This window comes from Mirounga leonina, unplaced genomic scaffold (genome assembly GCF_011800145.1).
Source record: "Mirounga leonina isolate KUSES-001 unplaced genomic scaffold, KU_Mleo_1.0 Mir_82, whole genome shotgun sequence".
NCBI lineage: Eukaryota > Metazoa > Chordata > Mammalia > Carnivora > Phocidae > Mirounga > Mirounga leonina.
The window spans coordinates 28,387,347-28,409,502 of NW_023270825.1; the positions used below are offsets into that span (position 1 = coordinate 28,387,347).

Here is a 22,156-nt window from a genome sequence, read left to right on the forward strand (position 1 = left end):
ACAGGGAATGCAAGTATGTTAGTGGGGGATCAGCTGCATCTTAGTTGGACCCCCGCCCTTGACTCCTCTGCACAGGGCGCCCCCTCTGCTTCCTGAGCCCTGTAGGCGCGCTTTGTTTGTTAGGGACTCCTGGCTCCTCCCTGGTTATGTAGAGAGGCTTCTGGGTATCAGGGCCACGTTGTCGCAGGAAATGCAAACACACTGGGGTGGCTGCTGTCACATTGGAGGCCGGGGGCACAGACTAGGGGTTCTCAAGACGCAGGGAGACCAATGGGAAAGGGAGGGAGAAGTCCCTTTACTTCTGAACCTTGAGGCCATGCGGTGGGCACTGCTGGAGACTAGCTCAGTCACCTTCACCAGGTTTTCACTTCCCACCCGGGGTCTGTATTGCAGGTCACAAATACCTGCATGATAAAAAATGAGAGTGGACTCAGGTTGTACGACAGGCCAGAGGCCGTGACCTTTAAATTCGAGACCCTTGGAACTCACCATGATTAAATGACTTCAAGACCCAGAAGTGGGCAAGACAGCTGTTTGAACGGCAACAACAGTCATAACAACAACACCTCATATTTATACAGCATCTTTTCACTGAACTCTGCAGAGTGTTCGACTTGTCATCATCTTGCCTGACTTTCACTTGTGTTCCCACCTATGGTTCAGGAAGCCAAGGTGCAGAGAGCCTAGGAGGCTCAATGGGGAGGTGGGCCAACGTTTCCTGGCTATGGGCCAGAGGGCGTGTCTAGCAGACAGCACCACTTCTCTGTTAGATGGCTGTGGTCCGCCCAGAAACCCCCGCGTGCTGTCAGCTGATGGCTTCCCAAGTAAGCCAAGTAGAGAAGCCGGAGGAGAATTTGTAAGACCTGTTTTGGGTTCCGTGTGAGGATTTGTAATCAGCAATGTCCTGACTCCTGTGATTGGGAAAGAACTCTGACAAGAAGGCAGTGGGAGAAGGTCCCTGGAAACTCAATCCTGGGCTTCCTGCTTGGAGGACAGGCCAGGGGCATTGTCTGGGAGGCCACTCGAACAGTGATGATGATACCACATGTCGGTACAGAGTGTCCTGCTTCTAAGCCTTTTCATAGCTTGTGTCATTGTCACGCCATCACAAGCATGGGTGGATGCAAATGTGCGCTGTTATCCAGTATAACGTGGTGCCTGCCCTCCTTTCTAGCCTCTTCTTATGCCAATCTCTCCCTGAGTCACTGAGCTCTAGTCACCCTGGCCTCTTCCTGCAACGTGGACAAGCCATGTCCTTTCACTGCCTGTGGGAGCTTGCTCATGCTGTTCCCTCTGCCTAGAACACTCTTCCTCCCTCCCTGCCCTTGGTCCCCATTCCCAAGGCTAGACTTTGCTCATCCTTTACATCTCAACTCACTTGGGTTACTTTGTCAGGTAAGCCTTTCCTGACCCTCAGATTAGGTAAAATTCCCTCTAATAGCCTCTCGTAGCAGCTTGCACTTGCCTGTCACTGTGTTTATGGCAGTTGTAACTATATGGTTGTGGATGTTACTTGAATCTGTCCTCCCTTCATTATACTGTAGAGTCCTTTTAGGGCAAGGACTGTAGTCATTCTGTGGCTTGTCTAGCACAGTGCCTGCCATATAGTCAGCACTAAACAAATGTTTGTTGATTGAATAAATGAATTCCTATTTTATAATTGGGGAAACTGAGGCATGAAGAGATGATGACTCACCCAAGGTTGCACAGTGAGTCCATAAAGGGCTCCTGACATGGAGTCTGGTGAATTCCATGCCCCCCTTCTGCTTATCCCACTTTCAGTCTGGGGAGCTGGGTCCTCTGCCACAATCTTTTATTTCGCCCTTAAACCTAGAGGTACACACCTTACCTGCCCTCCCCTCCCTGCAAAGGGAGTGAAGTGTTCAGGTCCCTACAGGAGGGGTCTACTATCTTCTTCTACTTCTATCTTCAGACACATGGGTGAGAAATGACCAGGAAACTCTGAGCTGATGAACCTGACTTGGCTTTGGCCATGGATTCACTGTATGACCTTGGCGATTACAATTGTTTTTAGCCTCAGTTTATTCACCTGTAAAATGGAAACTGGATTCTCTGCTGCTGTGTGAATCACAGATCTGTTGGAGAGAGATAATTAAATTCATGATCTTTAAGCTTCATTACAAGTAATGTGCTGTAATGAAAATCCATTTTTCTTAAAAAAAACAACAACAATGGATGATTAAGAACCAACACATTAATGTCAAATTCTGGTCAGATGAACAGGAAGTTACTTGTTTTCATTAAACAGGGCAGGGTTCCAGAATGGCAGAGAAAAGAAGAACACATTTTCATATTTAGGAACAGAAGGAAAATTACGTTAAAATTGTAGGTTTTGAAAAACATCTTGGGTCCACGTAAAAAAGCACCCCTACCAGAGTATTCTCTTCTTAGAAAATGTTTTTTTGGGTAAAAAGAGTTGAAAAAAGTCAGTGTTCTGGGAGGATCAGGCTGGACGGGACCCAGGGGTTTGAGAGGCTTGTTACCGCCAAGAGCTCGGACTCTGGGCAGCCTTTTGGAGGCTCTGCTTCCCCAGCAATGGTCTTCACTTTGTTAAAACACAACAACAAAACAGACCTCCCACCCCTCCCTCAAATTACCTTCTGACGGCTTCTTCCTTTGCATTTTATTTCTCAACCCCTCTGTTTATTTTCTTGTCATTTCAGAGGGTTTTGGAAAATGATGAAAATGTAGAAGAAGGAAATGAAGAAGAAGATTTAGAAGAAGATATCCCCAAGCGCAAGAATAGGACCAGAGGACGGGTAAGCCGGGGATGCCATGAGGGAGGGAAGAGTTAAAGGAGGCTGAGGCTGGGAGAACAATTGGGCCCCAGACCCCAAGTCCCACCGCATGACCTCTCATATCCATGGTCTCCCTTGAAGAATACTCAGAAAGGAAGAACTCCAGAAGAGCTCTGGTCCCAGGCGATAGCCTGTAAGAGTTTAGAGCTGGCCAGAGGGAGAAGAAGAGGGAAAGGGTGCCCTGAGGGGACAGTGAGGGTCCTGGGAGGGTTGCGGTGGGGGTCCAGGGAGGGTGGGGGAGGAGGAGAATGTGACTGTTGTACCCATTACTTGGTCTTGAAAGAAGGCTGCATTTTCCTGTCCCTGGGGCTGCCCCAGAAAGACCTGCTTTGGGGTGTGGTTTACTAGGCAGAGAGTAGGATCACTCTGGGAGAATGTGGGGGCCACAGCTAATGGTTTCCAAGTGGGTAGGGCATGGGCTTTTGGTGTGGGCTCCGGATGTGGCAAGAGGAGGCCAGAAGCCTGGGGTGTGGCCAAGGGGAAATCCATGGTGGAAGTTATACAACTTATGGGAGCGGGCCTTGAGGGGAGGGACCCAAGCCTGAGCAGTGCTCTGAGGCATGCGGGTTGCTCCTCCAGAGTCCTCATGTCCAAGCCCAAGGGGCTTTTGGTGGCCACCCTCAGGGGTCTGCAAGGGCATCTGACAATAATGAGGTGGAGAGGGACCTCCAGGGGTACGCTCGCTTGGCGTCTAGAGAATTAGGATTGGGCCTTCTGGCTCCTTCAGGCTCTAGGCAGGACCTTTACCCCTCTTCTCCATGGGTGCCTTGCAGGTTTGGGTCCAGGGCTAATTGTGACCCGCCTCTCCATTCCTGTGCTGCTTGTACTTAAGTATCCATCAGAATCACCAGGAGAGCATGTCGAAATGCAGATTCCCAGGACCCACTCCCAGAAGTTCTGATTTAGGAGGTCTAGGGTAGGGTCCAGAAAGCTGTATTATAAGCAAATAACCAGGTGACTGGTGTAAGTGGTGCAGTGCTGCCCACATTGAGCTCGGATGCTCTGACTTGTTGGCAGGGGCTGGCATTTCTCAGGCTGGGCAGGGCAGCCCTCTGATGCTTCATGCCTCTTATAGTGGCCAGCCAGCTTCAGCGATGAGCTTGTCTTATTTGTTCTTTACTCCCACTTTTTGTTGGTTTGTATATTCAGTTCTTGGGAGAATATCTGAAGGGAAGTCCTAGACATTTTATCATTTAACCTGCACATACCTCAATCTCTAACAAATTGCAGTATTACAACCAATAAAAACAACAGCTCTTCTAATATCTACTCTCCAGTCCCTGATGATTTTCCTGGATTTTCTCAAAAATGCCTTTTTACAGTTGGCTTGTTTGAAACTTAAGCCTTTTTTATTCTAGGGCATACCTCTTCCCTGCTCTACTCCACCATGCACACACATGTTTTTTTTCTCCATGCTATTTATCTGTTGAAGAACTTGGGTGGTTTGTCTTGCAGAATTCCCGACATTCTAGATTTGGTGGATGGGTGGTATTTAATGTATCCTCTTTATTTTCTGGAAACTGGTGGTTTGATTAGAGACTTGATTAGACTCAGGCTATTTGTTCATATGTGTAAATATTTTTTGGGGGAGGCAAGGACCTTTTCTGTGCCTCTTACTGCATCGCACCAGGAGGTACATGTTGTCCAGCTGTTCTGCTCTCGGGGTGGGGTGGGGGCAATGGGTCAGTGGATTCAGGTGTTGTTAGCCTGATCTCTCCTTAAAAGGTTCCCCATCAAGTTTTCATCTAGCTGTTTCAGCAGCCGTCGATAATGCCTAGACTCATGACTTCACTGGGGCCCACAAAATAATGAATATCTAATTCCATCATTGCAGGAGGCTTTAGAATTTCTGGGCCTTTTGTGAACTCAAGAGCAGTGTGCCTCCAGGCCTGCTTCCATCCCGTCCCTCAGCGCAAACCAAAGTTACTCAGGTAGATTTTGGAGAATGGTCCTCTTTACATCTTCTCCACTCCCAACCTCAATCTAGATGATTGAACTCGGCAGTGCATGGATGTGAGCTAGGTGTCTCCTCTGTAAGAACACAGCAGTGGTACTCACTGTGTACTGACTGGACACCAGGCCACGTGCTGGGGCTCTTTACAACAAGAGTTACACGTCAAGGGTGACGACTATGTACTTTGTCCTGCACTCTCGATTTCTGCCCTGTTCCTTTGGCAGCCACTAGCCACATGTGGTGAACCAAGCACTAAAAATTTTGCCAGGTCAAATTATAATGTGCTGTAAAGGTAAAATACCCACCAGATTTCAAAGACTTAGTATGAAAAGAATGCAAAGCATCTCATTAATGTTTTTTATATTGATTATGTACTGAAATGATAATAGTTTGAATACATTGGGTTGAATAAACTATATTATTAACATTCATTGTACCTGTTTCTCTTTTTATCTTTTTGAAAAATGTGGTTACTAGAAAATTTAAAATGATGTGTGTGGCTCGCGTTATGTTTCTGTGGCCAGCACTTCTTGTTTCATTCCCATACATTGGTATTATTACTCCCAGAGAGATTACGTAACTTGCTCAAGGTCATCTAACCTAGTAAAGAAGTCAGGATTCGAATGCAGGTCTGTGCTTTTGTCATGGAGTCATGCCTGGCCCAGTGCCCATCATGGGCTAAAGACCAGCTTGTTGAATGAATGACTGTGTTGGGAAATAAAGAAAAGCTATATTTCAACTTTGTGGGAGTTGAGAGAAGGCCTGAACGCAGTGAGGGAGCTGGATGGAGCTTAGACTAGCTCAGGGCCTACCTGATGCTGGCCAAGGGCCAGTTGAATGGCTCTAAGTTGGGTAGTGACACTGTGGACATGTCATCCATGGTGGGAGCCATGGGATGATCTAGAAGGGCGTGAGTGGGCCTGCCTGTGCTGGAATACGGGCATGAAGCTGCTTTACCCATAGCCTCAATTAAGCTACCCTTTTAAGTGGTGTGTTCAGGCTGCTTCTGGTTCCTGGAGAGCATTTCTGTTGTCAGGACTGACAGGAAGCGCCTCAATGTGTGGTCCCTGGACCGCAGCCTCAGGATCACCCGGGAGCTTGTCAGACACACAGGGCCCTGGACTCCACCCTAGACGGACCAAATTACCAAATTAGAGTCTGTACTTTGACAAGACCCCCAGGTGCTTTGTGCACTCATTGAAGAAGCCAGGGGTAAGGCAGTAATTCTAAGAACAGCCTCTGCCCTGTTTGAACCATGAGTTCACATCCCAGTTCCACTATTTACTAGACTTTGGGGGAATTATGTAACTGCATCATCTTGATCAAATTATAGCAATATTCTGGGCCTCAGTTTTTCATCATGAAAATGGGAGTAATAATACCCAGCCAATTCTGAGTGTTTAGTAAAGGCTAAACATCGTTCAGAGGTTGCAAAGGGAACAGCTCTTGGAGTTTTGACAGTGGCCATACCCTGAGGGGTGAGGGCAATTCAGACCCAACAATTAATAATTGTGTCTATGCTAACTTTAGCCCAAGGAATCCAAGCTCTTTAAAATTCATGAAATTCCTGGAAGTCATCCATGTGAGCATTATCAATCAGTCAATCAATCAGGAACTATTTATTGATGCACTCTGGTGCAGTCCAGTGCTTCTCAAAGTGTAATGTGCATGTGAAGCACATGGTGATTTTGTTAAAGTGCAAATTCTAATGCAGTGGGTCTGGGGGTTGGGGGGAGGACTGAGAGTTTGTCTGGTTAACAAGCTCCCAGGTGATTCCAGCACTGCTGGTCTGAGGGCCACATTCTAAATAGCAAGGATAGGGAGCTATGGCTCTCAGGAGTTTTCTTTTTGGTCTCAGGAATTCTTTACTTAAAAATTACTGAGGGGCGCCTGGGTGGCTCAGTTGGTTAAGCGACTGCCTTTGGCTCAGGTCATGATCCTGGAGTCCCGGGATCGAGTCCCGCATCGGGCTCCCTGCTCGGCAGGGAGTCTGCTTCTCCCTCTGACCCTCCTCCCTCTCATGCTCTCTGTCTGTCATTCTCTCTGTCTCAAATAAATAAATAAAATCTTAAAAAAAAAAAATTACTGAGAGAGGCCCCCCAAAAAAGCTATTGTTCTGGTGGATTATAACTAGTGACACTTACCATGTTAGAAATTAAAGCAGAAAAAAATGTTAATCTTCAGAATACACCAGCACACAGAGTGATGACATCATCATGTCAGGTAGCCTCTGGAAAACTCCACCGTGTACTTGTGAGAGAATGAAAGTGTAAAGTTTCGAGTAACATTCTATTACTATTTAGTACTGTGATGCAGACCCCCTGAAAGGGTCTCAAGGATCCCTGGGGATCCCTGGGCCATTACTTGAGAACAACTCTTATACAGGAACTAGCTCTCTGAGCCTGTCTGAGTCAAGAGTCTTTTAATTGCAAGAAACTCAACACTTCAGCAAAAATGGGGAGTATCTGAAAAGCTGCTGGGTCATTGCCCCAATTCGGTACAATCTTTGAAGTTTCAACCTTCAGGAAGGGCAAGAAAACGGCAGACAGGGACTTAGGACTGGGATAGAATAAGGAACCTTGGCGGCTCGTGGCCTCTACTTCTTCCTTCTTTATTTTTCTATCAGAAGACTGTATTGCCTGCGTCTCTGTGCCCTTGGCTCCATAGTTCCTGTATTGATGGGTTCCCAGCTCAAGTGCCCGTACTCACTGGAGTCATTGCCCCAAGTCCAAGTGCTTTGGAGGCAGAATCTGATTGGCCCAGCCTAGGTCATGTGACCAATTTGAGCCAGCCAATCAATTGTGGCCAGTGGGGCCAGGCTACGTGGTATATAATCAAGGGTGTCTTGGCTTACCAGTGTCTGAATAGGTGAGGTGGGGTGGGGTGGGAGGTGTGGAGTGGGGTGGACAATTCTCAGAGAGGGAGGACTGGTTTCTTTTGGACAGTCAGCTTCAAAGTTTTACAGAATAGAGTCTGGAAACTTAGGTCCTGCTCCTTCTACTGACTCTGTGACTGTGGATAAGTCAGAGACCTCCTTAGAGCCTGTCTCATCAAGGGCCAAATGGGAATACTATTACTTTCTGTAACTCACGGTGTATGGTAGGGATGAGCTGAACTAATACATGTGAGAGCTTGGGATGCTATGTGCCCAACATAGATCTAAGTGTTGGGCGTTCATAATAAAATATGAAATGCCATCTTTGCTCTTAAGGACCTTGGGATTAAATTGAGGAGAAAATGCGAATGGCCATGATACAATTAGAAAACAGCAGGCTTCTGCCTGTGCACTAACTGAATGCAATAAAAGTTCAGAGGAGAGAGAAGAGATCAGCTTGGGCAAGAAGGGGAAGTAATTTATCGAGCACTTCCTGTGGATGTGGCGCTCTCCCCTGTGGTTTCACACACTCTGAGCGCGAACCCTCTCAGCAACTCTGCACTAAAGGTGTTGCTGTGCCCATTTTACAGTTGAGAAAATGAAAACTTAAGAGAAGTAACTTGTCTACAGACACGTGGCTGGTGGTTAAATCTATGCCTGTCTGAATTTAAAGCTGTGCTCTTTTTACTCCTCAATATGGCAAGGGGAAAGCTCTTGGAGGAGTGGGATTTTAGTGGGGGGGGGGTTAAAGCATGCACCAGCGTGGGTGGCAGAGGAGAGGCTGGTCCATGACAGGGATCATAGCATGAGCATGAGGGGAACCTGATGGGACAGGCACTAGGTTGCTGTTGGATGTGTCAGTGGGTTTTAGATGGCAATAAATGAATGAGTGAACGACCATGGGCTCTGTCCTTCACTCCCTTGGTCTAATTGATCTGGGAGTCATGCAGGGTGGATTGGGAAGAGCCGTGCAGAGGTAGAACCCCAGCTGGTGGGTTCTTCAAGCAACTCAGGGTCAATGGATTAAAATGTGGAACAGAAGGAAAATGCAAAGCCTCAGATGGGCTTTGAAGGAAGAAACAACAGCGCTTGGCTGTAAAGAATGAAGGAGAAGAACCAAAGATGACGGACTCGCTGACCGACCGATGGACCAATTGATTCAGCCAAGGTTTACTAAGTGTGTCTTAAGGGGCAGGCCCTGTACCAGGTTCTGAATATAGTGTGGCTCAAGTAGACGTTTTCCACCCCTTGTTGGGGAGACAGAAGATCAACAAGTACACCAATAACATGTATGATATAATGTCAGACCATGCTAAGTGCTGGGACCAAACACAAAGCCGGGCAAGGGAAAGAGAACGATGGAGAGGGTATGAGGGGATCTAGGTTGGTCAGGGAGGGCTTCTCTGAGGAGGTGATGTCTGAGCAAACTAGCGGGATTCTGAGTGTCCAAGTTTGAGCGATTCCCGGAGACTAGAGTGCCACTGCCGCAGGAAGAGTCCCTTGCGTGTGCCCATTTTGCAGTTGAGGAAACCAAGGTGCAGGGACAGTGTGGAAGTGACTGGGCTGGTCAGCCCTGCAGAGTGCAATCCAACCCTGGCTCTCAGCCGGGCCCTCCCCCTCCCGCTGGCGGCTCCCCCAGGACTGCGTGCTTCCAGGGCTTCTCCTCTTATCCCAGGCGGTATTTTTAGTCTCTCAGTGCCCCTTCCCCGCGTCTGCTGTTGGCTCGTCATTCTGCTTGACTTGCTTTCACCTGCTGCAGGCGGCTGTGACACGGCTGCGGGCTGCACACGTCAAGCTGTCCCTGGCTTCACCACGGGGGCGTGGGGGGGGGAGGGCAGCGGAGGGTGACCACCCTCCCCGTCTGTCGTCGTAGTCGTCGTGGGCAGGCGGGGAGGCCTGTTAGTGCCCGCGGGGGGACCGCAGCGTCTCTCGGCTCCCCCTTCGGGTCAACTCCGAGCACCGAGGGCGGGGCCGGGGGCGGGGCCGAGGGCGGGGCCGGGGCCGGGGGCGGGGCTGCTGGCTGTGGCGGGCTCGGCTGGGGGGTGGGGGGGCAGAGAGGCGAAGCGGTGGGAGGGAGGTGGAAGTTTGTAAATTGTTTTGGAGAGAGACAAGCTGAGGAGGTGGTGGAGGTGGTAGCTTGGCAGGTGGTGTTGATTGTGAAGAGTGCGTGTTTGGTGAGAGCGTGTGAACATCGCGGGCCTGGTGTACAGGCCTTTCCGCTGTGAAATCCCCAGTGAGTGCGTGTGCGTGCGTGTCAGCATCACAGGCCTTTTGGCCCTGAAGTCTCCAGGGCCACTTGTCCAGGCCCAGCCCCTGGACAAGTGGCCCTTGCTTTCACCTGCAGCAGGTGAAAGCAAGTGAAAGAACTAAAAAGCAGGTGAAAGAACTAAAACGTGGTGGCCGCACCCCAGGCGGCCGCCACGTTTTAGTTCTCACCTCTGTGACTCCTTCTCTGTCCCCAAAGACCTCAGCAGGCCCTTTCCCTGGTTGGGATTTTACTGCTACTCATTACCAGAGAATGACCTGGAGGAGGCCAGGGTGCTACACACGTGACCATGTGGGACTTACAAAGGTTTAAAAATAAACCTTGCCCCCTTCTTGTAGCCATTGTCCCGGGCCTGCAGAGCTGCCAGCACCCTCTCTGACTGTCCTCCTCTATCCTGGGAGGTGGAACTCCTCCCACCCCCAGAGCTGGCTCTTTCTGGAGATGCACGCAGGGTGGTGGGATCAAGAGTCAGGCCCCCCGAGACTGTGAGGTGTCAAGGCCTTTGTCACTGGCGGGAGGCCTCAGCTGAAGCTCACCCCAGGAGGAGCGGGGGAGAGGGGTGGGGGGTGCTCCCTGCCGTGCCCGGGCTCGTGCCCTAGCCTGGATGCCAGGCCTGGCTGGCCCTTGAGAGACTTGAAGGGGACAGTGTGAGCCTGGGGCGAGAGCCCGGGGTGATGGTTGCTCCAGTCTGCCATCATCCGGTCAGCTGAGGGGAGCAGGGTGAGCTTCTCCATGTGGGGTCAGTGAAGCTAGGTGGCTAAGCAGCTGGAGGAGGAGGTCCGTGTGATAACCATAGAGTACAGGGATTGGGTAGATGTAGGCTTTGCAGTCAGACTGTTGTGAGTTTACGTCCTGGCTCTGCACTTAGTAGTGGAGTGACCCTGGGCAAGACTGCTGTTGCCTCAGTCTCCTGATCTGTAAAATGGAAATAACAGTAATACCTCTCTTGGAGTTGTGAACATTTAATGAGATGATGTGGGTGAGTAGCTGAGTGCTCTGGAGCAAGTTACCTGACCTCTCTGGGCCTCAGTTTCCAGGCCTGTAAAATGGGGTTGGTTATTGGTTCAAAGGCTGTGAGGAAGGCCGGATGAAGAGATGTAGGTGAAGTGCTCGGGGCCTCACAGAGTACGGTCAGGAGCCGCAGTGGCCCTCACCATAACAAGCATCCTGCTTCCTTGTCTCCCCAGGCCCGTGGCTCGGCAGGTGGCAGGAGGAGGCACGACGCTGCCTCTCAGGAAGACCATGACAAACCTTACGTCTGTGACAGTAAGTACGGCAGGTGCCGCCTTCCTGCCCCTGCCTCTGCCCCCAGCACTCCCTTCCCTGTGCTTCCCTGGCTGTCGCGCCCCCAGCCCCAGGCTCACTGGCTCCTCCTCTTGGGCCTGCGCCCCAACTCGCATGCCTGCCGCCTCAGCAAAGGCACCATCTCCTGTTGCTGCCACCACCGCCCCTCGCCCACCCAGGTGTTTGTGCATGGCGGGGGGGGGGGGCGCAGCCAGGGAGGCCTTCTGCCTTTGGTGCCAGCCTCCTGTCTCCGGCAGCTCCTCCTCGGTGGCTTTCTCCTGGCTCTCTCTCTCTCTCTCTCTCTCTGTCTGTCTCCTGAAGATTCATCCTCTATTTCTTTCTCTGTTTCAGAGAGTTACAAACAAAAGCATAACTCAAAATCCTCCGACAAAGGTACTTGGCTCCTCTCGCTTTTCATGTTTCCCTTTCATTTCCCTCTCTCTCTCCTGTCCTAGGTAGGGCAAGTTAGGAATCTTTCTCTGACTTAGCTTAATAAATGGCCCTCGATCCATCTCCAGCCTTTCTTGCTTGCTTCAGAGGCATCTCTTGGACAAGGACTGCCTGGCTCCTGGGTCTAGGTGGTGCGGACAGAGCTGGGGAGGGAGGAGCTGGAGAGTGGGGCAGGGAGCAGGGCCAGTGGGTGTAGCTCCAGAACCTTCAGCTTTCGGAGGGATTGCTATCAGCTCAGACGCTGTTGTCTTTCTCACCTACCAGAGCATTGGGTGGTGGGTTGAAAATCCTTGCCCTAATTATCTCTCACTGTATGGGGCGCCATCTGCTCATTCCACAGCAGGGACCGCCCTAGAAACCACACTCCCTGACCATCTTCCCCTCGTGTCTTCTCCCCTCCGAGGATGCAGAGCTGGGCCATGGGAGAAGGGCAGCGAGGGGGCTCAGGCAGGGCCCTGGCACTGAGGTTCCTTCTGCCGGCATCTGGCAATGTGTGCGGTCTCTGTGGAAGCAGAGGGCGAGTGGGGGAGATGGGGCTCAGGGAGCACATCGGGGGTGGTGCCCTTTTCCTCCCTCTTCACTGGCCTCTTTTGATTTCAAAAAGTTATTCTGTGCCCGGTGGGGTGACAGCTGGTTGGAGAACATTTTGCTAGAAGAACTCAAACTCCATGACCCCCATTTGGCTGCTTAATACACCGTGCAGATGGCATTCCTGAGACAACTCTTGCAGGTAACATCTCCATCCCACAGCGGTTCTGTTCCAGGATGAGGAGGGAGCAGGGCATGGGGTCTGGTGTCTCTTGGTGATGTCAGGAGGTGCCTGCTTTGGCCTGGGTCTTGCCCTCCCGGAAGGGCCTCTGTTTTGTTTGGTTGCACAGAAGCCCTAGCTGTGTGAGCCCTCTGGGGACTGGTTCTGGGCTGGGAAGGGTCCTTCTGACCCCCTCGGAGCAGGCTTTCCAGCTGTGTATGGCTGGAGAAGCCCAGCCCTCAAGAAAGCCAACAGCTGCTTTGGGACCGGGGCATTGCCATTCGATTCCTCTTTTAAAAAGCTTTATTTTTGTGATGTGATTTTCTGCTTCCATAGCTAGTGGGATTGCTTTTTGCTCCATCTCTTCAATTTTCATGGGATTTGCAGCCAATAATCCCATATATTCCCAGACATAACCCCACGTGCCCTTCTTCACCCACCTCTCAGTTCCTCTCTTCACTCCTTTGTCTGCTGTCTGCCTCCTCACCTGTCACCTCCACGGAGCACCCTCTGTGGGTGTCCCTCTCTTGCCTGGCTCCCCTCTTGCTGCGCCAAGTGCTTGCATCACGCTCTCCCCCGCAGTTCCTGTGGCTGTGATTAGGGGCTCTTAGGACCATTGGCTCTTTTCCTGTCCCTGTCCCCACGGTCTCTTCCTCCTTCTGTTTACCCTATGATGCTCGGGAGGCCTACACGAAGGCCTGATGTTGGCTTTCTGGAAGTCTCAGCAGCTGATTCCTTGGCTCTGCCCACACAGCCGCTGCCTCTGTTCTCCTCCCTCAGGGGACCAGGGTCCACCGTAGATTGCCCTTGTCTCTTCTGGCTCTTGTAGGAAATTATGTGGCAGCTTGGTGATTAATAGACTTTATTTTTATCTGGTGCCCTTCAGACATGTGATCCTTTGGGATAGGGATGACCTTTGGAGAGGTCATGAGGCCCACCCTCCACCCCCGAACTGAGCAAGGAATGCTTTTAATAATCTCTAATGCATCCTAAGTAGAGAGGTGTCTGGTCACCTCCTTGAGTGTCCCCAGGGATGGTGTTACCATAAGCTACCCTTTCTTCCATGATTCCAACTGTGCTCTGAAGGATTGTTTTTCCTTAATAGGAGCTACATTTTTTTTTTCTCCTACAGGCCTCCTTATCTTTTGCGCATCTTTTCCCAACAAATGGGCACTGAGCATTTTGTCTATTTTGGAGATGCTTTTCACGTCCCCTTGTATTCTTGGTTTATCTAGGGCCACATCCCATAACCTCTGTGATGGCCTGCTCTAAATTCCCTTCCAGGTTTACATTTAAGCTCAGCACTCCCACTGGAAGTAACACCAAGGCCAAGTAGCTCCAAGAGTAACAGACACATTTCCTTGTTTATTTTAGACATTGGCTCTTAATAACAGCCCGTGTCTGTAGAGAACAGAAGTACTTGGCCCACCCCTTGCCCTGTGCACCATGCCCACGACTTCCCATGCAGGGCCTGTCCTGACCCCATGCCTCCTCGCCAGGTGCGTGCTCCTTTCTACTTAATGCATTTGATTATTCCTTCTTCCATAAATCACTCCGCGTTTAGCCCTATTGAGTCTCAATAAAGAGATACAATAATATGTGACTTCAATATACAAGATTCAATAAAGGCAAATTTAAAGACATTGCCCCGTAGTTGAATTTCATCCTCTGCAGATTTGCAATCCCTGCCATTGTTGTGTTGTCTATGGTTTGATTTGCATAATCCCCACTCCATCTTTTGAGTTATTTATGAAAATATTAGGCCACCTTGTACCCCACCACCTCTTCCTGGGCTTATACGTGGAGTAGTAATAACTATCTTTCAGATGCGATTGTGTTTAACCCTTCCTGGTTTATATTCCTAAATGTAGTTGTCCTATTATGTTCTTGGTCCAAGCATCCCTTTCAAGATGGGTGGTTGAAATATTATCTTAGCTGCTAACTTCAGGTGATAGATAGTTTGCCTGTTGCCTTTCACGGAGCCATCGAATTTATTCCATCTCAGAGAAATACTAAATCATCTGAACATAATTTATTTTTTTACCCAATCTGTGGTGTGTGTGTACATGAATACTTCATTTTCCAGCACGTAACCAGTCCCTATTAATTATCCTGAACGTTTACCAAGCTTGAGGATAAAAGTGCTGTTTCTTCTGTTCCAACGTCTTGCCAAAGAAAAGTGTTCATTATCCACAGAGCGACTGAACATGACTTCATGGGGAAGGCCGTCAGTGTTTGTCAAAGTGTGGGCCTGTGCTTTTTTTTTTTTATTTTAAAGATTTTTATTTATTTATCTGACACAGAGAGAGAGAGCAGGAACACAAGCAGGGGGAGTGGGAGAGGGAGAAGCAGGCCTCCCGCCAAGCAGGGAGCCCGATGCGGGGCTCGATCCCAGGACCCTGGGATCATGACCTGAGCCGAAGGCAGACGCTCAACGACTGAGCCACTCAGGCGCCCCTGGGCCTGTGCTTTTTGCACAGAGAGAACTGAGATGCTTATTAAAATGTGATTCCCGGGCCTCATACCAGACCTCCTGCATCAGAACCACGGGGAGCAGACCCAGGAACCTGCATTTTTTTTGAGAGCTCCTCAGGGGAATTACTTCTGAATACTGACTTTTGAGAGTGACTGGTCTACTTCATTCAAATTTGAAGGCTTCTGGCCTCTAACTGTTCAGCCTTTTTATTAGTCCCTGCTTTTGGCACCTGGAAATTCTAGAGTCTTCAGGAATTCTCCACGCCAACTGCCATAGGCTTGCTTCACTGTTTTAGTTGGCCTCTTTAGAATCTTTCCTTTCTCGTTTTTTTTTTTTTTTTCCCCCAGCATTGATCTCAAACTCAGCAGTCCCATATAAAACTCAGCAATCCAGCACTTGGCCTTAATTTACTTAATAGCTTTAAATCCTAACAGTGTCATTAGCCCCCTTTTAGAGGTGGGATGATAACTGGAGACAGACATATGAAAGCAGTCCTTGGGTCGGGCTACTGGGATGTTTTAAAAATCATTCTAAATGTTTATCTCTTCTCTCTCCAACTGCTCCCAATCCTGAATTTTCTATTGGCATCACTGGGACTGACTCTGGATGAGACCCACTTTGCCATTGTCTTTGTGCAGGAAGCATCACAGGGGAGAAGATGGGGGTGGTGGGGTGATATTCAGCGGGGGGAGAGAGGGAGAACATGGTGTCTCTAAGCAGCAGCCATTTAGGGGGAAGCCAAGCCCCCCTTTACCCCTTTGCTGGGCACAATGGAAGTGAAGTTTTTTTTTTTCCCCTTCCCATTTTTCTTTCTTCTTTTTTTTTTTTTTAAAGATTTTAAAAATTTAATTGAGAGCGTGAGAGAGCGCACAAGCAGGGGGGGTGGGGCAGAGGGAGAGGGAGAAGCAGGCTCCCTGCTGAGTGGGGCTCCATCCAGGGACCCGGGGATCATGACCTGAGCCAAAGGCAGACACTTACCCGTCCGAGCCACCCAGGCGCCCATTCCCAGTTTTTTCTTTAAAATTTTTTTTTTAAAATTAAGTTTATTTTACTGTGGAAAGAATACTTAACCATCTACCTTCTTAATACATTTTTTTAGTGTACAATATCTATTGCTGAACATAGGCACAATGCCGTGCAGCCGATCTGTAGGGTTTATTCATCCTGCTCCACTGAAACGTTATGCCCATTGGTTAGTGATTTCGTAACTCCCCTTCTCTGCCAGCCTCCAGCAACCACCATTCCCCTCTCTGATGCCCCGAGGCTGACTATTTGGGCTACCTCATGTAAGTGGAATCAGGCAGCATTTGTTTGGCTGGGACTGGCTTATTTCACTCAGCATAACGTCCTCGAGATTCATTCATGTTGTTGCATATTGAAGGATTCCTTTTTAAAAACTGAAGGATAGTCCATTGTATGTTTCTACCAAATTTTCGTTATCAGTTCATCTGTTAACGGACAGTTAGGTTGTTTGCACATCTTGGCTATTGCGAATAGTGCTGCAGTGAACATGGGAGTGCTAATATTTCTTTGAGATCCTGATTTCAGTTCTTTTGGACAAATACCCAGAAGTGGGATTGCTGGATCCTATGGCAATTCTATTTTTAGTTTTTTGAGGAAGCTTCATACTATTTTCCAGAGCAGCCGCACCATTTTGCATTCCCACCAGCAGTGTACAAGTGTTCCAGTTTCTCCACAGCCTTGCCAACCCTCGTCTTTTGTTCCCAGCTTTTTCTGATCACGGTGATAACGCCTGCTCATGGTGCTTACGGTGTGCAGAGCACGGTGCCGAGCACGTTACGTACGTTGTCTCTGTAAATCCTCACAATAACCTTGAGAGGCAGGGACAATTGACCTCACTTTAGTATGAAGAAACCGAGGTGCAGAGAGGTGAGGGAACTTGTCCATACATCCTGCGGGTGAAATATGGCCTCCTACCCTGGAGTGTGGCTGTCCTGTGAGTTGAGGAAAAAACATGTTTTAAAAGTGAATTAGGGGCACCTGTGTGGCACAGTCAGTTAAGCGTCTGACTCTTGGTTTTGGCTCACATCATGATCTCAGGATTGTGAGATGGAGCCCCGTGTTGGGCTCTGCACTCAGCCTGGAGTCTGCTTAAGAGTCTCTCTCTCGGGGCACCTGGGTGGCTCAGTCATTAAGTGTCTGCCTTTGGCTCAGGTCATGATCCCAGGGTCCTGGGATTGAGCCCCGCATCAGGGTCCCTGCTCCGCGGGAAGCCTGCTTCTCTCTCCCACTCCCCCGCTTATGTTCCCTCTTTCGCTGTGTCTCTCTCTGTCAAATTAAAAAAAAAAAAAAAAAAAGAGTCTCTCTCTCCTTCTGCCCCTCCCCCACCTCAAATAAATAAGTCTTTAAAGGTAAATTAATGAGGTGCCTGAGTGGCTCAGTCGGTTGAGTGTCCGACTCTTGATTTTGGCTCAGGTCATGATTTCAGGATTGTGAGATTGAGCCCCGAGTCGGCTCCTCACAGGGCATGGAGCCTGTTTAGGATTCTCTCCCTCCTCTTCCTCCTCTCCCTCCACCCACCATGTCTCCCTGTCTCTAAAAAAAAAACCAGAAGTGAATTAATGATCACATACATCTCATTTATGAGGTGAAGCCATGTCCACTGTTAACAAATGGCTTCTAGGCGTCAGGCTGGCAAGCTGGAGTCAGTGGAATGGAATAGATTATATACTTTTAAACCTTTTACATTTAAATCTATTAAAATCACCCCCCCCCCCAACCTGGGGCATTAGGGTGGATTAGTGACAAAAGGCATATAGACATGATCAAAGCCCTCCCGGGAGCATGACTCACCTCTGAGTCATGTCGAGTATTCACACATCAGGAGTGGGTGCTCTCAACTCAGCCTCCATATCAGTAAAAACTTTGTTCTCCACCACCCTCACCCCACAGGCATGTATTTTTGATTGTGTGGCCCGTGACTGAAAACACGGCCACTTCACAGTATTACCTCCCTTTTAGAAATTCAGTGGGGGTGTAACTATGTCCAAATGGGGCAGTGTCAGAATAGGATTTCGGGTTCCTTCCTGCTCTTCTTGATGGTGGAATCCTGGAGGGAGAAGGGTATGGGATGAAAAGCAAAGAGTCTGGGGGTCTGGTCCTGGTTCTACCCTTCAGGGGCTATGGCGTCACTTTCCTGATTTGTCAATGTGGGGGCTCCTTTCTTGAGTGTCTAGACCTCCCCCGTCAGCACCCCTTCCCCACACCATGGGCTCCTTTCTTCTCAGGCAGTGGCTTAACAATGAGGCTCTTCTCCCTGGAGACAAGATGTCGGGCCGCCATGTTACAGGCTGAGAGGGGTTGTGGGCTGGACGGACTGGTGTATGGGGCAGACCCAGCTTGCACCCAAGGTAGTCTCACAAAATCTGCTTGATCTCAACTCCCTAAAATTACTCAGGATTCCCCCATACCTGAGTGTACAGGAGAATCAGATGACTATTGCAGTCTTATAAAAAAAAAATTTTTTTTTTTTGAGGGCATTAAGGCCCCACATTCTCTAAGACTCATGTGCTTTTAGCTTCGAGCTGCAGTGGAAAAGCCAATAACGTGGCCTTCAGGCTGGCTGCCCTTGTCACTGAAGGGAAGCCGGGCTCATCACTCAGTTGTCCATGCTATTATCTTGCAGGTCCTTGCATGGGGTGTGGCGGGGGAGGGTGGGAATGGCTCTGTGCCCCAGAAACTTGATTTGTGGAGCAGGGCCTGTGGCATGGGATTGATCCCTGGAGATGGAGTGCATTGTGACAGCGAAGCTGGGTCTGTTTAAATATTTAAATGCCATCCTGTTGTGGACACCAGTAGCACCCAGCAGGGCTGGCTGCAGGCAGGGCTGAAGAGAAGCTGCAGTCTGTCCCTGTTCCCCGCACACCTGCATCTCTCCCCTTCCTTTGCTCCTGCTGCCTGCCCTCCCCTCCCTGGCCTACACCTCTGGCTCTCAAGGACTTGGTTTGCCTTTTCTGAGCTGTAACCCACGGCCTCCTGAATTATTTTATCCTCCAGTCAGAGCTGGTTCTCAGCTAGCTGTTCCTGAATGCAAACTTTGTGGCAAATAATTCCTACCAAGATGTAGATGACCGATAACAGGGTAGATATGAACATGTGTAGCAGTTTGCTTTTTTAAATAATTTTTTTCTATGGAAATGGTATATATTCATTGCAGAAAAATCAGAAATTACAGATATGCATAAAGGAAAAATAAAAATCACCCATAATCTTACTCCTGAGAGATAGCTTCCATTTTGGTTTTGTATACCGTTTGAGGATTCTGTCCGTCTCTGTCTCTTTCTACACACACACACATACACACACACGCACGTATGCACACCATGGTACAGACCATTTTAACCCATGCCTTCACTCAACAGTACATGGGAAACATCATTCCAGGTCAGTAAAGACATGTTTATGACATTTGAGAGCTATATGGTGTTCTATCACGTGGGCACGCCCCAGTTTGCTCAAGCTGTGTTCCACTTGTTGGATATTTAGACGGTTTAAAGTTTGTTCACTATTGCAAACAATATTGCGGCTGCATCTTTGCATAATGCTTTCATGATTTCCTAGGGGTGGAATTGTGAGGTCAAAGGGCCTGGTACACAGCCTTTGATGTCTCTTACTTCAAGTTGTGGTGGTGGGTAAGGGAAGTAGGCAGCAAGGTCCGTGCTGCCCAGGTGAGAGAGAAAGCTCGGTGAAGAGGGACATGCACTGACTTCGGAGTGAGAAAAAGCTGAGATCAAATTGTGCTTCTGTCACTTGTTAGCTGGTTATCTGGGGCATTTTTGAAAAAAATCATTTTGCTGCTGGGAGGCTCCATGTCCTCAGGTGTGGAGTGGGGATGGTGCATGGTTGGGAAAGGCACGTGTGATAATGTATATAAAAATGTTTGCACCTGGGTTGTGCTTAATGAATGTGTCTTCCTCCTTCACCTGTTCCTTATTTCCTCTATCTCCAATAGAGTTGGAAAGATAAGGCTGATATCACAGAGATAACACCCCACCAAGCATATTTCATTGAGTAGATAGAGAGCACTGTCGGAATTCAGGGGAGGGAGTGGTTGGGGGGCAGGAGCCGGTGTGTCAGAGGTGCTTCCCTAGGAGGCCAAGCAGATCTCCAGTGAATTAGTACTGAATTGACTTTATTCTCCAGGGATGGAGGGGTATGTGTGGGAGTTGGTGGTGGTGGGCCGGTGAGGTAGTAATAGTAATAGCATAAGTTCGTTGACTTATATTATGGACCTGGAATGTTCTATGGGTTTTATCTATATTAATTCTTTAACCCTCACAGAAGTGCCATGAGACCGATGGTATGATCATCTCCAACATAGAGATAAGGAGACTGGGGAGGAGAGGCGTTAATTAACTTTCTTGAGGTCACACAGCAAAAAATGGCAGAGACAGGATTTGATCCCAGTCAGCAATGCCTCCCTCCCTCCCCTGCAGTGTCTCCCACCTCTCCTGTCACTCACCTTTTCCTGGAATCTGCCTTACCTTGTATATACCTTTGTGTAGGCCACCTCCTGTCACATTGGATGATAGCAGTCTGTCTGTTCTTCAGGTTGGACTGTCAGCCTTTGGAAGGCAGGAAGTACACTACATTCATCCTGCATCCTAGCCCCAGCACTGTGGTTGCTCCCAAAATGTGGAGGAGTGTGGGATGCACATAGCAGGACAGGAGAGAGACCAGCTTGGTCAGAGCAGAGCTTTGGGGTAGGAGGATTGGGGGGTACAGAGTTGGACAAGGGTACTGGGAATACCAGGCTGATTTTCTTAGATGTCAGTGGTGAACATGATGATCCCAGACACATCTCTGGAAAGGTGTGTTCAGGGCAGAGAGCCTTAAGCCCAATGGCTGAGAAGGAGATAGGAGAACACATGAAGTCTGGATGGTGATGACAGCAGAGACAAAGTAGACGGTGACAACAGGAGAGACTTTATGAGTGAAAACCCTGCAGAACAGGATGTGGAGTCCAAGCGAGAGGGAGGAGCAACGATGACTCTTGAAGTGTTGAGCTTGGGTTGTGGAGACACGAGGGAGAATAACTAGAATATTCTAGAGGAGGAGGTAATTTTGGAGAATGATGAAATTTTCACATAGGAGTGTGTGGAACTAGCAGGACATCCAGGCAGGAATATTTACCACATGCTACTGGACATTTGGTTCCTCAAAGGAAGTGAGGCACTTACAGGGATGCTGCAGGTGGATGGGGGTGTACCTCAGGGAAAGGCCAGCGAGACATACCGGATAGGTCGGAACTCACAAATAAAGCCCCATCTGCATCTGAGGCAGTGTTTATGGCAGATATTCACCCGGAGATCCTGAGGGAGAGCACACTAGCCACATTTCCAGATCTGGGGGCTGCCATACTTTATGGTCATAGGTCTAATTTTTTTTAATCTTTCTTTGTTTATTTTCTCCAGAAATGTTGACATTTATATTTATTATTTAAGTAATTTTAAATGTATGATTTAAAAAAAGGATTATATTTTGCCCTTTAAGTAGATTAAGGACACGCTAGTGTAGGACACACCAGAATAAGAAATGAAGATACCATCTCTGCAAAGGGGACGCCAGAAGATGGTTCTCAAGTCAGAAGTCCAGGATTTGCATCTTTGCTACGTCACTTCCTGGCTGTGACCTTGGACAAATCCTGAAACCTCTCTGAGCTTTGCTTTCTTTTTGTGTCAAGTGAGGACAGTAAGATTAACCTTAGAGGGTTTCCAAGAGGGTTAAATGAGACCACGTGCAAAAACAGTTAGCTCCCTGTCTGGTTCATAGTTGCGCTCAAAAAATATTTATTTTCTTTATGCCAAGTCAGGAAAGTACATATTTCGCACCTACCTTGGGTCCCCAGTTCTGTTCTGTGCACTGGCTGCTGGAGGTGTCAGGAACCAGAGAAGCTAGCCAGCCCAGCTAATGTTGAGTGTTTGCTGTGTACCAGCCACTGTGCTGAGCACTTTACAAGGATGAGCTCATTCAGTTCTCGTAACACCCATGTGAGATGGGAACTATTATCAGCTCCATTTTCCAGACCAGGAAACCCAGGTTTGGAGAGATTAAGTAACTTGCCCAAGGTCACACAGCCAATTAGCGGACACAAGAAGGCAGATCCCAGAGTTTAACAGAGTTCTGCTACCCTGCTTCTCAGCAGGGCAGGAAAGAGTCCCACTAACACATTTAATGCTTTGGTTTTGGGAGTTTCTGCATTCTCTGCTGGGGATCCGAAATCAGGTTATATAGTATTTAGAAATGAAAAGCTTGTTGCTTATC

At 48.8% G+C, this 22,156-nt stretch overlaps 1 protein-coding gene across 2 annotated transcripts in view; it reads left to right on the top strand.

Annotated features, from left to right (window-relative positions):
- The window catches only part of DPF3 (double PHD fingers 3), a 252,318-nt gene that overhangs the window by 145,653 nt on the left and 84,509 nt on the right, over positions 1-22,156 (top strand). For both annotated transcript variants that reach the window (XR_004677074.1, XM_034993242.1), the window contains exons 5-6: positions 2,685-2,780; positions 11,102-11,180. Coding sequence is in view for 1 of the 2 variants with exons in the window: in XM_034993242.1 (XP_034849133.1) it covers positions 2,685-2,780; positions 11,102-11,180 (175 nt within the window). In the remaining variant the exon portion in view is untranslated. The remainder of the gene's footprint in view (positions 1-2,684; positions 2,781-11,101; positions 11,181-22,156) is intronic.